Genomic DNA, 22,541 nt, shown 5'->3' on the forward strand with positions numbered 1-22,541 from the left:
CAGGAATGCGCATTGTCTCTGTTGCATGGGTTTTTAAGTCTTAGAAGGGTCAACAGTGTCGTGTCTCCACATATCTTTCACATTTCAGAGGTTCTAGTTAGAAATATACCTCGGTAAATGAGATTTATTGCACTGATTAACTGTTAAAATTGACCAACATCTAGCAAAACAGTTTGACAGATGTACTTGATTAGTAAATCTGAGCACCACAAATTAGAAGTCCTCCTTAAAACCTCAGTCGCCCTCTCACAAATTGGAGTGTAGTGTGACTCTCTTCTGTAAGCAATTCATCACGAGGTATGAGAGGCGTTACATTTTTTTGCTGTTATTATTGAACATTGCTGAAGTCTTGCAGCAAGAGGGGGATGTGTGATATTCCCTAACCCAAAATTTGTAGTTCAGAATAGTCATTTAATTTCTGTTGGAGTGATGTTTGTTCTACTGAGCCATTTTAACAAATAATTTATCAAGCATTAAAAATGTACAACATGCACACATTTATGAATTCTCTTAAAATGAATGTTTCATCTTTGAAGATATGAAAACTTACTCATTAATGCACTTTAGTATATTATATGGCATTTCTGATAATATTACAAATTTAGGACGTTGATCTAGGAGGAAATAAAACTTTCCCCAAAAGTCTCCAGCTATTAGAAAGTAACATTGTTGTAGTCAAAGGTGCAAAATAGATATGGTGTTCCTTTACTTGGCTGTCTAGTGGCATCCAAGATAAACTCAAGCATTAAATAATAGTTTTGTCTTTTATAAATCTTATGAAGTAGCACTTGTGATTTTTCATTATCAAAGCCCTTTCTAGTCTATGCCTGAGGTTGTTGAGGACTTAGTTATGGGTGACTTTGACCTTTTGCTTAGATATGAAACATTCTGCACACCAGGAGGCTGTTTATGTACGTTTGTAGTCATATTCTAAAAGATGCACATTTAGAATATGACTGATTTTAAGCAGAACAGGAGGAGGTTGTCCCTGCTGTAGCCCAGCTGGAACCTTGTTCCAGTATGTCCAAGGACACTGAAGTACGCTTTGACTGTCGGAAATAACATTACACTTTTGAATTTTAAAAAAGAGATTCTTCAGCAGAAGAATTAGGCTGTTAGACTCAACATGCCCCATAGTTTATAATTTGCTATTATGACATGTTTAGGAAGCTGGTCCTCCTCCACGTGGTCTCAATTTTGGGTCTTCTGTTATGCAATAATCAGGGACACACAATGCCTCTCAAAAGTATTCAAACCCTTTGAATTTTCCACAGTATGCTACTGGGATTAATTTGATAAAAAGCCCTGTAAAAATGTTAGATGGTTTTCAAAATTATGTTCACCCCCTTTGAGTCAATACTTGTTAGCAACGTATGTTGCTAATTCAGCTGCTCGTCCTTGGGGATATGTCTCTACCACCTTTTCACATTTAGAGACAGAAACTTTCACTCATTTTACATCGCAAAAATGCTCAGGATTAGTCACACAGAAATAGTGTCTGTGAACTTATTTTGTGGATTTTCTTTTCAAATCCTGCCATAGATTAGATTTGCAACTAAAATTAGATTTGGACTTGTACTTGGATTTTCTAACACATGACTTCTTAGACCATTCAGTTGTAGCTCTGGCTGCATCCTGCTGGAAATTCTGCCCCAGTCTCCAATCTTTCAGAGCCTCCAACAGGTTTTCCTCCAGGATTGTTGTGCATTTACCTCCATCCATCTTCCCACCAACTATGACCAACTTCCCTGTCCCTGCTGAAGAAAAGTAGCTTTTCCTTGTCGATGTTTTATATGCATAGTCAGTTCCTCCTCACATGTGACAAAGATTTATTTTTTTTTTGTCATAAACATTGACTTAGAAGTTTAAAGCAGACAATTTATTGAATACATTCTTGTTTGAAACCTAAGCTTTAAAGCCACAGTACTGCTGTACTGCCAGGCTACATCATGACTTGTTGCCTAAAATGCACAAAATGAGAATTTTTCCCTTTTGTTTCTAATTTGGATTCAAGAATTAAATGTAATTATTTAGACCCTCTGCAACAAAAAAACCCAACTGCAAAACAAATTATGCAAATATAAGCGTCATCTCTTCAGATGCGGTCTTTAGGACACACATGCATGTGCAGATACACACATTATCTTTCCCTCAAACCTTTTTTTCCCTCTACTCCCAGTATTAAACACACTAGCACATTAAATCCAATTTACAGCTACAATCCAAAGGCTTGTATAATTGAGATTATTTAAATGTCTTTTTATCCATGTCTGTGTGTTTACCCTTGCAGGCAGCACATGCACCATGTCAGAGTACAACAAGCTGAAGAGCACACTGTTGGATATGCAACCAAAAGTACTGAGGATCGGAGAGCAGAGCCAGCAGAGGGATATGGAGCAAAAGAGGGCGCTGGTGGACACCATGTTTAAATACCTGGATGTAAACGAGGATGGCAGGCTGATTAGTGAAGAATTGGAAAAGGTGGGTCTTCATCTGATCTGACATGATTGGTAATAATCAGTTGTCATCAGCACATGTATGGTACGAGATATTGTGTTGCTCTACAGTTTGACTTGGGGGAATAGGTATAATAATATTGAATTGAAGTTGTCTTGAGGAATCCCAAGCATTTTTTTTTCTTTTTTTGTCTAGATTTACAATTGCCAAATGACAATAAAGTAGTCCCAATCTGATTTAAACCAAACTAGCACAGTATGAAAATGTTTACACACCTTTGCAGTAGGGATGGGTACCAAAACCAGCCTTATCGGTCATCTTAACGATATTTTTAAGGTCACATTGAAGTTTTCAGGAAGAGTCCAGCCCAAACAACATCATTTTGCCGATCTTCTCCTCCTTAAAGGTACACAGCCATATTATTTGACTTTTTTTTTTATTTGTTCATCAGTAGCTCATTCTGGTTGCATACACAGTTTTTCTAAAAAAAAAAAAATTATGTCCTGCTGGCGCAAGTAGTTGTTTTTGCTCAGTTTGTTAGTAAATAAAGCCCTTCATGTTTATTTCTAATAACTTACCTTATGCACAAGGGATAAACAAGGAAGCGGCTAATGACTATTAGCATCTCCCAGCGAAGGTTGGAAAGAATGAAGGAAGGTTAAATTGTTATTTAAAAAAAAAAAACGGGAAAAAAATATGATTCCAAGAGGAAAAACACTGGAATAGCTAAAGTTGTCAATTGCTGTCTGATGTGTTGTCTGATGTGACTGCAGAGTTGATTGACAGGAGTAAATGTTCTGATTAATACTGTGATAATAGTGATAGCAATGCTCTTCTTAACCACTACAAGTACAAACAACATTATAAATAGATTTATTGATTGGTTCTTACCTTGATGCTGTGTCCCTGTCCCTGAAAAAAAATATTTTTCTGTGATGTTCTGATATGAGGCTCTTGCAGTTGCTGTTAGATCAGTTTATTTAATTAATAATGATTGGTCTTCAGCCAAGCTGCCACTTTACCGTGAGGCATTGCAGAGGGGTCAGGCTTGGTCTGGCATCATTTACTAGTGATTTTGTTGTCGCCATCTGGCTTTCTGACAGTTCTGCGATACTGCTGGTAGATGGCACTACATCTGTTTATATCTGCTCATTGTGCCCATTGCTGGGGTTTTAGTTATGCTCAAAAAAGGACTATCAATACACTATCAGGATGGGTGCTTTGTGTATATTTTCATGATAAAAAATGTTATGGTCTACTTTTATAAGTATATAACGTGGCTATGTACCTTTAAAAGCGGACACACGTAGGGGACTGATGGAATGGGCTAAAGTTAATTAGCAACTTTTCAGACCCTTCTAGCAACTTTTTAGTGCTTTCAGCCGCTTTGAAAGCACTAACAGGCGGTCAGGCAGGCAGTCAGCCTCGCCGTGGTGCTGCAGAGACCGACTCGTCTGTTTCCCCATCGAAAATGAGTCATACGTTAGCAAAGCTTCCACAACATTACAAAGTGGGATGTAAATATATCATAAACATAATCTCTAATGGGTAATTGTATTTTTTTTCTCTGAAACTGTTGCGCTTAAATAGATCCCCCCTGTAATATTTACTCATTTTCTTTAAAAAAAAAGGAGTAAAACTGTTTAACTGCCTTTTCAGGGATCTTTGCAAAGAGTGTTGATTTAGAGCCTGTGGTTACTTATTGTTGAGGTAATGTATTTTTTTTTTTAAATAGTTAGATCTCTGCAGTTTTCAGGGCTTAATAAAAGATTAATGCTGAAAATAAAAGATCTTGACTCAGAACCAAACCTGAGATCTGAGTGACTGTCATTCTGTCAGGCTGGAGTGACCCATATCAGTGTCAGTGTGGAATACAGACTGCAGCGGAAGGATTTTATTAGGTTAAAACTCCAAACCAGCTTTGTTTCTCATCTAACAGAAATTAAAATGATACTTATTGTTAAACATAAATCTCATAAGAAGCTGTACATTTATTAGCACTTCCAAATATTCGTAAAGCCCTGCAGAACACTGATCTTTTGTTAGATGATTGTGTGTGAAATTCCGACAAGTTTAGTTCAGTTTTTACAATAGGGGGGAAAAAAATTAAGTGACTTCCCTTTTATGTCAGAGCTGTGTTAAAAGATTTAATAAAGCTGGCGTGTTACTGAGAAATCCCTTGATAAGACATTCTTATCATGTAGGAATTCATGAATTCTGCTTTGCACAGATGACGCCTTTAAGGATCAAAGTGGAATTCCAGTCACCCATCCGCACCGTCTTCACTTGGGGATCTGCCTTTTGTCACAGATAATGTTGGATGGTGAAGTCCTCTACTTAGGGTTTGAAGATATTTTATTCAAATGCCCGAGGGCAGAGCAGTCTGTGACAGCGCACATATAGCAGCAGTCGGCTGCGGGCGGCAACACCAGATAAAAAGTTTGTCACATCCTTTAATCTGGCATGTCACATGTGCCGCTCCATACAAAATCATTTGAAAGAAGATTACCGGGACGAAGGGTATACTTAAAGACATCGCTGGCTAGAGGAACAAGACATATAATGCAACGTACCTTGCATTTATCTTGTTGGGATTTTGACCTTAAAACACACAGTTTGTGAACATTATTGTAAAACGGAAGAGTTAAAGAGAACCCGATTTCTGTAAATCATAAAGACGACTAATATTTGACTAATATTTAATGTAGATTAGTTTTCTGAATTCCATTGTTTATGCTTTTATGCTACTAAAAGGTAAAAGTCTGTGAGCTCGCTGCTGTCTCAATACTTTCTAACAGTCTGTTTTGCATGTTTCATGGCCTTTGTAACAGCTAAGAGGCTTCTGATTCTTCTTTGAGGGATTTTGCTCATTCTTCATGCAAAAGGATTTTAAATGTGTAATATTCTCTGGCTTTGTTGCATGCTTTTGAGGTCTTTTGCAAATATCTTTGTGGGCAATAGAAAAGGTCTTTGCTCCTTTGCTTATTTGTTTGCATTTTGGCAGATTTGATGGTGTTAATTATTCTGTTATACTTTTTGTCTTTATCTTATTTTCAAATGGTTTTATGTTTTCCTCAGAAAAACTGTTATTTAAAGCCATTTTTATTGCTTCTAATACGAGTGACAAACCTTTGTGTGATAGTTGGAAAGGGATTACAGTTGAGCTTTGTTAAGGGCTTGAATATAAAGCAGTGTAACATTTGGAAGCATTACTGTGCTTTTCAGTTCTTTCTTTGGTACTAAAACCTAGTGTGATGTAAGTTTGCTTTCCTCAGTGTATTTGCAACTTAAAGTAGAAAGTTAGTAGTGAAAAGCATTACTATAGTCAGCTATAAAAACATGCACAGAAGTCTCAAATTTCAGATTAGTATAAACTTAAATGAGCATCTTTATATTGAATTAACTAACCTGTCAAGCAGAAAGCCTGAATCCTCTGCGTACGTTTAGAATCCCCGCTCCCTCATGAATTGTCTCCACTCCACCTGGTAATTTTAGCAAATTTATGTAATTTTAATTATTTTGATGAGCAGCTTTCTAAATTAAATAGGTAAGAGTTGAACATTGGCATTTACAACGTTTAATTGCATAACGGTTTTAGAGTGAGAGAACTCAAAAAAATGACAGCAAACAGAATTGCATCCAAGTTTGCATTGCATGTGTAAATGTACTAAATAGCTGATATAACGTGCTAACCCCCTTTCTGTACAACATTTTCAAGGTTGACTTAATGTGCCTTTGTTGCACAGTGAGGTCATGTGTGAAAGAAGAGAGGCGTAACTAAAGTTAGAGTTGATCTAACGCTGCACTCCACTGAGACATTGACAAAAGGCATAACTGCTGTATTTTTGTGTTTGTGGGAAGTTGGAGGCAACTCAGGCAGCACTTGAACCAGCAACACCTCTGTCACTTGGGGTTTTATATGCGGTTAGCTTGCAGTGTGTAAGTGGAGTGTTCAGTTGTCTCTTTGTGGTCTGGGTAAAATATTAAAGGAGAGCTGTGGCAACTCGGTGATTATGACTCTTCAATACTTTTTATTTTAAATAGTGCATTGTTTTATGATGGTAATAATTTCCAACCTAGCAGTATAAATACCGATGCAACTGTGCAATATTTAGTTTAAATAAAGGCTGTGGCTATTTAGATTAGACATTAAAGATGTACAAATAAATGTAAAGGTTTCAGATGAGGCTACCTGCTTAGCACCTTGAATGCACAAACAATACTCTCACTTTCCTCACATGAAGGGTTACGGAGATGGGCTGGAACTAAAAAAAAGCTTTTTGTGTGGGCTGCTGTGCTTTTGAAGAAAAGCAAAAAAAAAAAAAAATCGACAAAATAATAATCCAACCTGCAAATATTGAACAGTTTGAGTTTTCTCTTTATCTCTCTAAAATTGCCTAACACGTATTCAAAGGCGTTTTGCCCTCAAAAAAGGCAGAGTGATAAAGTAATGAAAGAAAAAGTATTGTCTCCCTAATCTGTTTAAATAAGGTCATGAAAAGTAACTGCCAAACTCCAAATTAACAATTTTATAAATTTAATTAATTAAGAACTTGGTCATCTCTGAATACAAATGCTTGTTTTAGTATTTGACAGCTCATCTTTTATTTGTGGGTTCCTTTTTTAAATTGAGAATTTCTTTAAAGCCAAATGAGAGAGAAAATTTGTAGCTTTAATAAGATCTTTGAAGAATTTAGCTTTGACAATTTGGTCTTTTCTTGATGTTCTCTCTAAGGGGCTTAATGATGCGCTCTTTGTTTGTTAACCTTAGATCTCGATGAAGGACCAGCTGGAGAGCAGTCTTTTGGAGTGCACCATGCAGGACCTGCTTCGTTATGACGACTACAACAATGACGGACATCTTAGCCTTCATGAGTTTTATACAGCTTTTCGTAAGTTTTTTCCCCCCGTGTTTGCCTTCAATGATTTTCACCGTCTTGAAAGAGACCATAACATTTTTTGACCATTGTTTTGTTTTTTAGAGATGCACCAATAAGAATTTTGTGACCAACTTTCTATCAGGTTTTTGTCAAGCTTTGACCTGGTAATACTGATTTTAGTCTATTCCGGTTTTGCATTTGGCACCATAATATAAGAAGATATAAGCATAAAATGTATTTAATTTTAGCATTCCTGCCATGAGTGGTCATTAAATGTTTATCGCAGGAGCAGAGGCATCAACATGTGTATGTTAAACTCCTGCAAAACAAGGTTTTATTTAAGACAAAATTATTAGCAATTAGCATGGTTAGCAAGCATTACAAAAATAGTTGCTTCTGTGTGCCTTCCCTGAAAATTGTAACTCCTTACCTTCACTAAAATTTCAGAAGGCTGGCAATATTTTCTAATCTGGTAGTTTTCAACATAGGAAAACAAAGGGTTGAAAATCAGACAACTAAAACAGCACCTTACCTTTACTCAGCTCAGCCTTCTTGTTATCTGCTGAAAATACTCTGCTCTCTTGCTTCCTTCAAATTTTAATGAACACATTACTGAAAAGAGCCAATAATGAGCCTTACTCAGTCATTAACAATAGTTGTCATCATTTCAATATCGTTGTGCATCTGTTTTATGTATGACATACTTTGAATTTTTAAGGACCAAGAATAGTATTTATCCTTTTTTTTTTTTACTCTGAAATCCCATTTCTGTGTAAGCTAAATGCTACGTGTAGCACATATGGCCAGACTCGGCCTGGATTGTGGCATCTGGAGCTGCTATAATCACATTTAAGGTTTAAGCAGAACAACTGCTGAGAGCCTCAGCAGCTTCCCTCTTATTAGGGCCAATAATTACAATTCTCTCACTATAATGCTACTGTAGCATCGACCTGAAAATTGTCGGTTGTCATGGCAACTAGATTGTGTTTTACAAACAGACTTTTTTTTTCCTTCCTTCTCCAAATGTTGCTTAAAACGTCAGTAAAAGAAGAGGTCAGGTCAAACATAGAGATAGAAATTTTGTCAGGAAAGCAGCTAACAATGGCAGCGGCCATTTCCTAGGCTTTAATTTCAGCTTGTAATGGCGTATTAAGTTTAACCATTAATTCAGCCCTTAATGAGTGGTTTTAGTGGAAAACTTCTCACCGGTGTTTACTTTTTTTCCTGCCTTTCCAGATGGGCAGTGGGCAGAAGTTTCCCCGTATTTATCAACCTGCAGAATTGCCCACAGTGTTTTAGGCAGAGTTTGTCGATGAATTTTATGTTTGACAAGCAGCTGAAGAGGCGAGTAGGGACCAATAACAAGCTATTGATCAGATAAAGCTCAAGGTTAAGTGTTGGACGGTGGAAAGGCAGGGCCTACAGGGAGTGATTATGTATAGGTGCCACATCTGGTATTTTATGTAATATGGATGCTATTAAATTGTGTAATTTAGCATGATTGCGTGAGTATGTGGATGTGCCTTGGAATAATCTCAATTCTCTATCAAGTGAGTGATCTGGGAAACAGCAGAGCCAGAAATCACAGGTGTGCTTAGCAGGGTGGAAATTGACAATGTGAATTTAAGCTTGGAGAGAAAGAAGCAAATTATATACCTAAATGAGGGTGTGTTTTTCATGATTGATATTAGTTTTCAACCCAAATCTTTGATTTCAGGTGAGCATTTTCTGCACAGCTCTTGTTGACATTTTACAATCTTTAAAAAAAGAAACTTTAGGAGGTTTACTTTCCCCTTGAACTTTTTCACATTTGGCTTGTTGCAAACCAGAATGCATCTTTTTGGCGGTTTTATGTGATGGACCAGGGGTGTTGAAAGTACCATTTGTGACTGTTGTGATGATCTTGTGTGGACCCCGACCACAATTCAAGAACGAGACGGATTCGACTAACTAGCATAGGGCGGTTTGATGCCGAGGAAAAGTTTTTAATACATTTTGGGGGTTTTCACTTTTTTAAGTCTTTTAAAAAAGATGTTGCAAATAATTTATTTATATATTTCCTGATAAATAGTACCAAAAAGATCCTCGGATTATTTAAACGCAAACATGACTACACAATGGTCTAGATCAGGGGTGTCAAACATACGGCCCGCGGGCCGGATCCGGCCCGCCGAACAATTTAGTCCAGCCCTGTGGCTAAATGCATTATCATTATAAAAAAAAATAAAAAATCCCAGTGTCTTGTCTGGCAATGTGGCAATAAGATGCCACAAAGAGCTCATCAGATTTGACTTTCACAAGTGGACAAGATAAAAAGGAAGTGAATGATAAAACAATTATTGAAAAAAACATGTACTTCGTCTAATTGAAAATATGCAGTTCCTATATTGTCCACGAGGGGCACTGTTTTAATTAGCAGATTAAGCTTCAGGTGTGGAAAAACTTAAATCATTTCTTAATTTTTATCTGTTTGATGTATTTTGTCATGCAGGACAGTGTTTTTAAGTTCCAAAAAATGTGAATAAATGTTTTTCAACATTGTATAACACTGTGATCAGTTCTTATGCATAATGCACTTAAGTAAATGTTTAACCGTGTAAAAGTATTGTTGAAATCGCACATACTTTTCTTAAAAACGCTGAGGTTATTAATAATATATTGTGTAAAAGTGAAATTACTTTAATATAAAAATCAACAACAAGTCCATATTTATTAGTTCTATTTAATCTTGCAATGAGTTTACTCGTGTGGCCCTCTTGAGATCAGATTAAGCTGTATGCGGCCCCTAAACCAAAATGAGTTTGACACCCCTGGTCTAGATAGTGGACTCTAATAAGTACCTGGGTGGGTTCATTGTTCACCTGAACAATAAACTGGACTGGAGTCTGCTGCTTAATAATATTCTAGACCTGAACTAGGGCCCCCTTTAATCTGATACCCCCAGAGTAAAGTCTAAACCAATTTCCATTCTATCTATGTATTAATGTGATTACAGTACACACAGGTTTACTATTTACTAATTACGTGAATTCTGAGGTGAGTTGGATTCACTGGGTTTTATTTACCCTAATCTGCTTAAAGGAGGAAATACATATTCTTGCAATTACCAGATGTATTTTGTAAAAAGAAAAAAAAGATTATTTATTTAGCGTTTTAAAATGTCTCTCTACTACATGTTGGTATGACAAAGTTTCAATAAAAACATTGAAGTGTGTGGTGACAATGGAACAACATTTGGATGAACACTTTTGGGAGCTGCTGTATTGTTTTGACTGCACAGTTTTTGATTTACAGCCTCCTTCTGTCCTGTAGCTTTGTAGGTATCACACTGATTTCTAAGAGGAAAACCCATGCTAACCCTGTCCCTGTCCTGTATTATCCGCTAGTAATCGAACACATAAATCTTGACAAGCACATCACAATACGTTTTGCTGTGTTGCTACATAAACCTTGTTATATATATTTTTTCATTTCTGAAACAAATTGATTAGAAAATATGGTTAGCGAATACTCCTGATTGCATTCTTATCGATCCACTGTTCCTTATTCCATCTTGGGTTTTCTTCTGTCAGATTGCACTACTGTCTCCTTGGCTTGACTGCTGAATAGATATGCTTAAAAACCTTTTTCCTTCCTAAAGTGTGTGGGTTTGATCTCAATTGCACTGATGTATTCACAGATATTACAGATAATTACCTGGAGATGACAATAACAGCAATCAGATTTACAATTGTCTGTCTAATCCAGTCAGTCAATGCAGCCACAAATGATTGTAAATCCCCTAATAATCACTTTGATAAGTAAGCATGAGTTCATGATGCAAGTTTATCACACATTCCCGATAATCTGTTTAAACAGAAGACAGACTTAAGTCTCATTTTGTAGAGGTAAGACGTGACACTTTGTCACCGGGAGGTATGTGATACTCACAGTATGATAAACCTGACTTCATATTAAGTGAAAAATTTAAAACCAAAATGTTTTACATGATGTAACCTCTTTTATTTAAAACAAAAAGTGAAAAATTATTATTAAAATAACCTTGATTGTTATGCTTTTATTTTTACTTTGATGCATAGACATATATGGAGGGAGAGATAACGTAAGTGTGTAAAAAGAAAATAAACTGTTTAAGGATTTGCAAGATCAAGAAATACATTTTAATTCATAAGTGATACATTTAAGTTCCATCTGCTTAAACATTTGGGTGTATTAAACAGATGTACAACATGGTGGTAGAAAAAATTAAAACATGAAATAAAACCCAGCATAAAACAGAGGTTTCTAAATAAATGTGCTCTTGGTGCAGAATACTGTCTTTTTGCCTACTTTAGCTGGTTAATGAACCGGACTTTTAGCTAAGTCAACTAGGGCTCACTTGATTGCTAAACGCTCCTGTAGCTCTAGCCTCTTACATCCTAACTGCGATTTCAAAGCATTACTTACTAATACTGATAACAGTAGTGAATCACGCTCACTTTCCTCAAATGACTTTCCAAACCACTGATTTTTGCTGCCTTTCTTATGATTCAGAGAAATATGTGACTGTGGTGCGCTGAAAAACTTTCTCTTGCACTTCAGGCGCTTTATACCCTATTAACACTATAAAGGGTATTTTTGTGGTTTTGATAGTTTAACTTTTTTAAAACTCGTTGAGACGGGTAACCGACCCGGTCCATGTCACTTTGCAAGTGCAACATTTAATGTAGTGTCTAGCCATGAAATGGTAGGAAGATGAAATCCTTTTCGTTCACAAAATAAAACTCTATAAAGTCTGGAAGTGTTTTGTACATTTGTTTTCTTTTCCCTCTGGCAATGCTTTGTAGACCAACTCTTAAATGTTCACTGAAAGGTCTTTTTGGGGTATGTCTCTACCAGCTTTGCACATCTAGGGAATGACATGTCTTTGTTTTTCGTAAAAAAAACAATTCAAACTCGTTGAAACTACATGGAAAACTTCTCTGAACATCCATTCTAAAGGTTTGCTGTAGACTAAAAAAAGATTTAGGCTGGGACATTCTAAGTCATGAATATGCTTTGATCTATTGTAGCTCTGACTCTTTTGTAGCTTCTAATAGGAATCCCTTATATTTAGCTGCATCAATCCGGCCAAACATCTCTGACCCGCTTCCCTGTCCTAGAGAAGAAAAGTTTATTCTCACCCTGATGCTGTCACCACCATCTTTTATGGTATTGGTTTGCTGTAAGGTGTGTTCACACCGAATGTGAATGACACGACCGGAATTAGTGATTTGTATGTTATTCCTATGTAGAGGTGCGTTCAGAAACAAAGTGATGTGAGGGGCGAGTTTCTAGCCATGCGAACATTGCCATTAGGGTGAATAGAGTGAAGTGAGTCCCACCGTGGACACAAAGCATTTTCGCTGGAGTTCAAAAGTCTGAACTTTTGTGTTACTTTGCATCTTGTAGTGACCTAGGGGGCGCAGCGGAGACAAAGCTTTTTTCGATCAAAATGGAAGATAGAAACATTCATATTGACATAGGTGAAGAATGCCTTTTAAAAAAGCTATTTTGATTCAACCCTTAGAAAAAATGTTAAATCATCCTCCTCTTGTAGCTGCAGAGCTGCTCCCGGCTAGCCGCCTCTGCCCGGCTCTGGTGCTCTCTCTGCCCTGTCTGAGCTCCAGAGCGCCTCCTCGCCTTACCTCTGTCGATTGAAGCAAACTCTAGGCAAAATGTCAAGCAAGCACAAGCACACAAATGACATGGAAAATTTGCTTGAATCAGGTTAGACTGTTTTGGTTTTCTGCCATACAGGATTTTGCACATCCAGGGACCCCAGTTTGAGGGCCACTGATCTAGAGCACCTACATCAACATGGTTATTCTGTGCTATACATTGCTCTAACTACAATTGTATGAATGAAAAAAGTAAAATACAACTTTAAACACAACATTCAGATTTTTTTGTTTGTGAAAACATTTAAAGCTAGCTTTTCTGTTTAGTACATCTGAGATGCACTAAACATGTCAGATGTTTGTACAAAAGTCTGTTTGTACAAAGTGTGAGAGGAATGACACACATAACATTGCAGCTCATGTAGAATGATTGTGCTTGTACTATCAATACTTTTGAAAGACTTGTGCGGTTGTGTATATTTGATTAAAATATTTAGCTGTGCATTAAATATATTTAATCAGGAACAGATTTATCCCTGCCAGAAAGGAAAAAAAGTATCATGCACCAGAAAATGTTGCGTTGCGGTTACACAGCAGTCTAGCTAAATTTTTTTCATGTCATGCTGATGTGACGTTATATAAACTGTCATCCTGCATCATGTTCAGACGCTCTCTAGATAAACGGGAAGAGATTTGTTTACTGGTTTTGTCACTGATGCTGTTACAGTTGTCAAATCCACATGCCAGAAGGAAACTTGGTATCACATGAGGATTGACGCACTGCAGCGAGGTTGCGCTTTAATTTTCCAATGAGAAATTAGGGGCCCCAGCGGGTGATCGTGTTGAAAATTTATTGCAGCTGGCTTAAAGACAGAAACATGAAGAGAACTGGAAACCCTCCAGATCCCGCAGAGACCAGCAAGCAAGCAGAAGAATGAAGATGGCTTCACATGCTGCTGTGCTGTCAGTCTGCTGTGGTGCCGATTTCAGTAAATCTTCACAATTGACTGTGGCTCTTCAACATCACAGCAATGTGCAGGAGAATGAGAAGAATAACACATGAAAAACATCATTAAGGTACTCATTTTGAAGACTTTGACCCACTGAAAATAAGTAATTTAAGACTCTATATTCATCGATACCAAATCCCAATCCAGTAATCCACAGAAATGAATAAAACCATTATTGTATGCACGTTAAAGTCCCTGGTCTACATTACTATAGTGATTGTGTCCCATTTAACAGTGATATGAGGAAGTAGCTGGTCCTCCTGTGCTAGATCAGATAAGCTTTAATATGCTTGTCCAAGACGGGGTTAAATCAGTTAAGAAAGCAACTATAATCACATAGCACAGCACCTAAACCATGGCTATCTTGCAATTTTCATACAAAGCTGTCTGGCTAGAGACATACAGTTTTTAGTAAACTCACATCTGCTGTTTTCTTCCTGAACAATTGCCTGAAGTTCTAGACTACTGCTAGCATGCTTATTGTCTGATTTTATGACTTATTGGTAATTTATCTTATAATTAACTTGTTGTGCCATTGCATGTAATTTTGTTCCATCAAACTTAATTTTTTTCCCCTACTCTATAAAGTTAGTACTGGGGTTTCAGCTAAAAAAAACATTCTGACAAACCAGCAATAGCATAAAGTATCCACCCATCACACATGAATGAAAGTGTAATTTTTACCTCAGACACAACCTAAGTTTAACTATTTTTACTTTATTTTATACACTTTCTGAAACACCTAACAGAAACAAACTTCTGTAGTATTACACAACTCAAAGCCATGTCCCAGCTAGCTGCATCATACCGCCCTTTCCCAGAGGGTATCGATAGTTAGGTTTTGTCAATGAATCCAATATCAGTCATTTAGAAATGCCTTGGCGTTTCATTCTTCCTAAACTTTCAGTTTTGATACATTTTTAAAAGCCTTTTCTACATTTATTTACATTGCTTTTAACCTTGACTTTTTTGGGGAAAATGTTGGATATCTAGGAGAGAGACCATGAGGGAGGACAAGAACAAAAAGACAAAGGGCTGAAATGGATATAGAGTATTATTACAGGAGGTTGAGGGAAGCCTTGCAAGGGTGTTGGAAGAAGGATGAGTAAAGTGCTTGTTAAGGAAGAAGGAGGAGACGTTTGCTTCCTATCTAGAGCAGCATAAGAAATAGTAGAAAATGAAAAATAAAGTGATATAGTTGTAATTGGTCACTCAGTGAGAGGAGCAGCCAGAGTTTGATGAAGGGTACCAAGTCCATGTGCTGAAGAGAGGTCTGTGTGTTCTGATGCTTGCATTTGGTGTCAAATAGTACAGTGGGATATGGCACCCTGTCACAAAGTTTCATATTTCTAAGTCATTTGGTTGTAGCTTCACTAGCAAAAAAGGTGAAATTAATGATGATAGCACACAGAACAAAAGAAGAAAGGATTTCAGCCACTTTGTCTGGCTACCTAATTGCAGAGAAATATTGTAAGTTCAACAATGGCTTAGAGTTTTAATTAACGTAGCATATCTGACTATAGATAAACATTAATTTATCTCAAGGTGATGCGTTTTTAGGTATACATAAAGAATACAAAGGTAAGGCTAAGGCTCACTATTTTGGCCCTGTTGAAATTAAGTAAATAAATATTGTGTAGTTGTGGTAAGTGAAACAGGTCTAAGACGGGCTGGAGGAGCCAGAATATAACTGCTTACTATAACTCAAATATATCAGCTATAAGTGCGGAACATATATACTGATGTCCTTTCTTAACGAAAAGCTGCAAAAGAAGCTTACTCTGAGTCAACAGGAACAATGCAATTCGTTGTTTCTGTGTTTACATGAATTGCATATTTTCCGTGTGCAAATTAACTTGTCAGAGTTTCTGTAGTTGGCTTCAATTAAATGGTAACACTCTGAGTGTGACTGCCGTTGGCACATGATGCAAAAATTAAGCATTATTACTCCTGTATAAATTTACTCCTCAAAAAGTAAAAATAAAAATTAAAGGAACACTTTTTAATCAGAGTATACTATCAAATCAGCTGAATTTCTGAAATACTGTTCTGAGGTCTCATTTCTAAAGTTTATGTACTCAAACAGGGACTAAATCTTGGGTACGTCACTTTGCACCAAAGGCAGTGATCTATAAGGAAAAACTGGGCGCCAAAACATGCAGTCCATCACACATGCCCTGACCCATGTGCACGCCCATTTTGGAGGCAGTGGAAATTTGCAACATGAATAAAGTTGTGAATTGCAGCCACACTGCATGATGATTCCTCTCTAGCACGTTCAATATGACTCTAATCATAATCATAATCAATTAGACTTTAATCATAGATCTACTTAGGCATAAGCATTCAAAACAATAGTGTTATTCATGCTTGCATTAGTGAGCAATAACTATACATAAACTATTCATAATTCAAATTAATAAAGGCTTATAAGCCATCTTCATTTTTAAATCAAAGTCTGGACAGCATTTCCTCAGAGTTTCCTACCGTCACATCCCACTCCACAATGATCACCACGGTGGTGTACACCACAGATTAGCACATAAACTGTGACAAGGTGTGAGGCAATTACTTTAATAACTTTAAACAGTTAAATGTGCGGTGGATGCAGCATTCCTAGACAACCTTGCATATGGAAGATCTAGGAGGGAGCGCAATTTCAGGGTTCAATACTTTCCCGGCCCATGATGATGACGACTTGCTAATATGCCTATTTAGTCTACATAGAGCATTGCATTCTACTATAAACCTACTGGGGACAGTGGCTGCCCCCTCAGGTGATGTGTAGAGGAGGCACACTTTAATATTGCTCACACCCATCAATCTTCAACTGTGGAGCCATTTCTCAGCTTTCTAAAATGTCAATGGCAGTTTTTGATGTGTCGGGGGTGGGGTGGGGGAACTGTTGATTACCGGGTATGATTAAAGGTGTTCAAATCTACTTTAAAGAAAATGAAAATTATCAACCAATTAATCAATCAATTCAAATGATGATGAATCCTTTTGTTCCCATTGCATTACCCATTCCATATCAATATGGATACCTTGCATGTTTTTTTCCAACTACGATCTGACTTGTTTTCAAAGTGGTCCTGTTCCAACATTCCATTTTGACATGATGGGATTTTAACAGAGGGGGTCAAATTTGTTGGCTACACATTAGGAATGCAAGCTATCGATTAATGACTTAATCTTAATTTAAAGTTGACTGATCGTATTGATCCACTAACAATCGATAAGCGGGGATTTTCATAAAAACATGAATAATTTATTGTATCAAGAGGGTCTTTCCATTACATGTAATGTAAATCATAATACTATATCATTGTATTTAATCAGTTTATTGTGCCACCTGGTGCCACCTGTATAAAATACTGACTGACTAAACAAAACTTGTGGTTTTCTCACACATTATAATACTTAGGCATATTTATAAAATGTAACAAAACATGATTGTATTAGTTACTAAATAGAGAAAAATAAGTTGAATCAAATAAACTATATGAAACGCTAATAATCCCTACAAAAGCCCTCACCATCAACTGGGGTTTTGGTATCATGTCTTCAACTCTGGCAGGCAGACATGGGAAAAGCTCTGACTGGCAGACGTGGGATGCTCTTACTGGCAGACAAGGTTTGGGTGATGACGAACTGGCGGGGAAGAGCTGACTGAGGAGGGTTTATATATGTAGGTAGACAGGTGGAATCAGTTCCCTTTGATTACTGATTGCAGGTGGAGGTAATTGGAGTGGAGTGGAACTGGGCTCAGCGAATGGTGGAAGGATCTGGAACTGTCCATGGTGATACAGGGCAAAAACTGAACCCTGACAATGCGCAGCAGGGGTTAAAACAAGGCAGCGGCTAATGCCTATTAGAATCTCTCAGCGAAACAATGAAGAATGGCCCAAGATTCAGTGGGGAAAAAAACACACAGAACAAGGTATCATTCCAAGAGGGAAAATACTGGAATTGCGCTGGAAATACAGTGTGACCGTTGGTGTTTACTGAAGCAGATGCTAAACCTGCTGATTGCTCAGATGTGACCCCAGAGTTGATTGATTTGAGTAAATGTTCTGATAGAGGCTCTTAAAGTTCTGCCGTAGATCTGTGTATTTAATTAATAACGGTTTAGTCTTCGATCACACCGAGCTGCTTCTTTCCTGCGAGGCATTGCAGAGGGTAAGGCTCGCGTCGGCGTTATTTAATGCTGTTTTATTAATTAAGCAAACCGGCATTATGATAGTTCTGCGATACTGCCAGTAGATGGCGCCACATATGTTTATATCTGCTCATCACGCCCGGTGCTGGGGCTATTTCTATCCACAAAAATTGATAAAAGTATGGAGGCTTGGTGTATATTATTTTATTTTATCATGATCAAATGGTTTTTGGTCTTTTTTATAAGAATGTTACTTGGCTATATACCTTTTAAAAGAATGAAGTCCTGATGCCTTTGTTGCAAGATAATATCTCTTCTGTTGCTGCCCAGCAGCAACTGCCAGGGTTTGATCTTTTTATGTTACTCAAGTTTGCCCTTAATCTGCTCAAATGATCTTGCTGAGATCAGATATCACTTTTACAAGGGGTGCCTGTTGTTCTCCTGACAGCCAAGTGGGTGAGAGACCTCCAGCTAACCTGTCAACCGCAAAGTGACTTTGAAATGGAGATCCTGGAGTCTTTTCCTTTGTGCCTTCCACAAAACATGCCCTGCATCTTTTTCTCTTTTCTGCTTTCCATTGTTTGCCATCCATGTTGTCTTAGCTATAGTACTTTTATCTGCTTTCAACCTTTTATACATACATTTGGTATTTCCTTTTGAATCTCATTCACTCTCTTTTATTCTTCTCTTTTTAAATTATTTCCTCAACGACCCCCCTCACCTCACTCCACCTAGCCTATGTCTGATGCCTCATTACTGCTCAGTGGACCTTAACATCTAATTGCCAGTGTGAATATGGGGCTGTGGTGCCTTCCAAGTGTCATCTCCATTCCTGGGTAATTACCCATTGTTCAGGAGCTGCACTAACAGGTAAGGGACTGTAAAAGGTTTAGTCCAAGATGGTCCAAGCTCTGCAGCATATTATTTAAAGAATTACAGTTTATTGTGTGATCTGTTAGTGGTTTCCTCCCCAAAAAGACCTAATTTAATGCTGGCCTTGATCTTTTGTTTACTTTTATCATAACAATTCAGTTTCCTGCAAATTAAAGAGGATGCTATGTGTTTTCTCTTCCAGAGAAAGAACTGTTTTAAGGTCAGCAATAGTTTATTTTTCATTTCAGAACGACATCAAAAAGAAGCATTTTGATGTAACACCTGCCTGTGGTACACAGTGTTTCTTTTGCCTTATTACCTACCCAATGAAAGCAACATTTGCTTTCTGGAAAGAAACTATAAAAAGGCTAAGCTTCAATAGATAATTTCAGAGCTAGCCATGTTAAGAGGCAATGCAGAGAGAAAAAAAGTTTCGAACCGTAAAGCGCGCAAGGATGTTTAAAATGCCATTTCCTGACTTTGAGTAAATAGTCCATCAAATCAGCAAATAGGCTTTGATTGGCTAGCTGATTAATGTTAACTCGTCTTGGAAACCAAAAGATCACAGTACAAAATATTGTGATAACCTTGCTTATAAATAAAAATACAAAACTGTGCGCTGAACTTGAAGGATATGACCAGATTGTAATGTTTGGTATTTTTCAGTTGAGCAACCACTATTTTAGCTTCTAGCAGGGATTTTGATTTGTAAGCTTAATATGATTTTTAAGTGGTAAAGGACTTGTTTTTGAGGAATGTTTAACTCTGGAAGGATTTACAGTTTTGAGAGGAGATAAGGCTCTTAACCTCTTCTGAGGCAGACACAGTTGCTGAGATAATGGTTACAGTATTGTAATGACACCCTTTATAGCATAACACTGTTTATTGTGCTTAAACATGGAGAAACATATGTTCTGCTATTATAGTGGCATGTTAACAGGAACTCAGATTGTAATATAACATTAGAATAAATGATTCAATATTTAAATTTGAGTCCCAGTCCAGCTCTGCAAAAAGATAAATGGTGCACACTCTTCAGTGCTCCCTCGCTGGTAAAAAAAAAATAACAAAAAAAAAACATCCCAAACATGAGCACCTCTTTAACCCGCCTGTGGTTGCTCATGCACTAAGATCAATATGTGTTGTTGTGTGAAAGGACACGTAATGTGAAATACAAGGACCATCAATAGACGTATAGCCAAGGGAGAAATGTTCTCAATTGTAAGCCTAAAAAGTCTTTAATGGGCCCAAGTCGACCATACTAGTTCTGATATTACATGTTGTATTAAATTTATAAGTTAGATCATTTCTGGCTTCCTCCTTCTTTTTTTTTTTTTTTGAGAAATACGCTTGCAGCATAAAGTTTGTTCCACAATTTAGAGTTCTGATTTAATGCTGCAATAACAAAGCTATAAGCCTCATGATGCAAGACAGTCCTGTCTGAAGGAATTTTCCCTTTGATATTCAGCCTTCCTAAGTCTACAAAATAAACTTATGCCTAAAGATTTCTAATATATTTAGGCAAAGAAAATTGAAAGATTCTTATTTCACGTTTTACCAACTTTTTCAAACCAAAAATGTGTATGTTAACTAGATTTTCCTTGTAAGCAAATATAAAGATTTGTTGGCTACAATGTATCATCTATGCTAAATACACCTACTATTTACTGTTAGAAGGCATTGAAGTTATGCAACTAAGGTGCAAAAGGACTGGGGTCAAGGGCTAGAGCAAGGAAAAAACAATTATTTGATTAGACAAAGTTATGTTTTGTTTAAATGTTTGTTTAAAGTAAGGCAAATGAAAATCATGTTAACAAATCCTTAAGGATGTATTTGAATTATAATCCCCTTCTAAAGGACTTAAAATAATCTTACAAAATTTGGCAGAAACCCTGAAATAACACCGCTTTAAATAAATTATAAAACCTTTCATACTGCTAGTTTTGTGGACTGCTAGAATGCAATATTTTGCTAGACTATAACCTTTCAAGTGTAAGGCATTAAAGCTCTGCTTTTCTACATTTGAACACTCCGATGGACTTTTACTGTCATTGATATATCCACTCTATATTACCTTAAAAGCCGAGATCCTAGAACCAAGGGAGAGTGATGGAACATTTGGAAAAAAGAGTGGCAAGATAACAGTGAATTGTAATTGCTTTAGGGATAGCAATATTAAGCATTCAAAAAAAGTTGAGTAGGTCCTCATGACGGGTTCTTCTGGGTGGGTATTAAGCATTACTATGTAACCCATTGCATGATGCATAGATAGGACGGCCCCTTCTTGCATATTGTGTATATAATTGGATGACATTTCTAAATACTGCTGTTCGCTTCTCTATCAGCACTCATTAGGTTATGTTTTTCTATGGAAAGCTCAATGCTTCATACATGTTCAAGCTCCCCCAAGTGCTGAAATAACAATTTTCAATTATTTAGAAGATGTATTTCCATGGCAGCTGCTTCAAACATTCAGCATCCTGACATGAGTGAAACATCATCAGAGCAGACAGTGTGCATATTATAAAATAAGAATAAGAAATGTTATAATTGAATCATTCCTGTCACATTTGCATTGCATTTACATTCAGTTTAATGCTTTGCAGTGGCACATATGTGGATATCGTCACCAAGCTAAGATAACATGATCATTCCACAATAGTTTGACGTGGCCAAAAAAATCCTTGGCAGCCTGGCATAGCTATTGATCACATTATTTAAGCAGGTTAAATATGTAGAAAGTAGGGCTGTATGACACTGGGAAAACAGAATTATGATATCACTGTTGAACATTGCAATGAGGGTTTAGGTTGTGATCAAACCACTTTCTCCTCACGCTTGTTTTCTACAATCCTATTCATCACAAGTGGTCCTTTGAAATTAGCACATTTATATTGCAAGGATGATTAACAATATATTGTGCAGTGCTGTTAGAAAGACAATGCTTTAGCATGGATTTTTTTTAATCCCATCTGTCTTTATTAGGTCATTAAAATGCCATGCAGATGCACCAGTGTGTAGTTTTCTGGAGAAAAATAAAAGATATAACGGGAATTTTCAGCCTACAAGCACGTGACCATAAAACTTCATCCCACATGAAGAGGCATACTCAAATATCACCTCAAAGCCAGTGGTCACCTTGCTGTGATGTGAATACAATTGTAAGAGATGCCCCTTAAGTTGCCATAGCAACTGTGGATGTCTTTTTAATCTGTGGATGATTTATTTAGTAGAACACTTTTCTGATACAGCTAATTCCCTGCAGGAGTTGGAAAGGGAGAAAAGGAGGGCAGAGAGAAAGAAATTGAGTTAATGAGGCAACTTGAGTCCAGCAAACAATTAACAGTTAAGGGATAAAGATTTGTGTAGTCTCAGATATCTCTCTGTACAGTCCCTGGGAGAGAGGTGGGCATCTTTCATAAAACGGAATTAGAGATGAGCAAAGGGAACATCTTCACCGAGGCCATTCAAATGTTGTATGTTGAGCCTGTGAGAAACCAACGCTGATGTGTATTTAAACAAA

The 22,541-nt window shown here is 37.0% G+C and overlaps 1 protein-coding gene across 1 annotated transcript in view; it reads left to right on the top strand.

Annotated features, from left to right (window-relative positions):
• fstl4 (follistatin-like 4) overlaps positions 1-22,541 on the top strand; it is a 150,490-nt gene that overhangs the window by 64,189 nt on the left and 63,760 nt on the right. Inside the window, exons 3-4 of the mRNA XM_036134026.1 lie at positions 2,291-2,481; positions 7,229-7,349. Of these exons, the coding sequence (XP_035989919.1) occupies positions 2,291-2,481; positions 7,229-7,349 (312 nt within the window). The remainder of the gene's footprint in view (positions 1-2,290; positions 2,482-7,228; positions 7,350-22,541) is intronic.

The sequence above is a fragment of the Fundulus heteroclitus genome, unplaced genomic scaffold (genome assembly GCF_011125445.2).
Source record: "Fundulus heteroclitus isolate FHET01 unplaced genomic scaffold, MU-UCD_Fhet_4.1 scaffold_72, whole genome shotgun sequence".
NCBI classification, from domain to species: Eukaryota; Metazoa; Chordata; class Actinopteri; order Cyprinodontiformes; family Fundulidae; genus Fundulus; species Fundulus heteroclitus.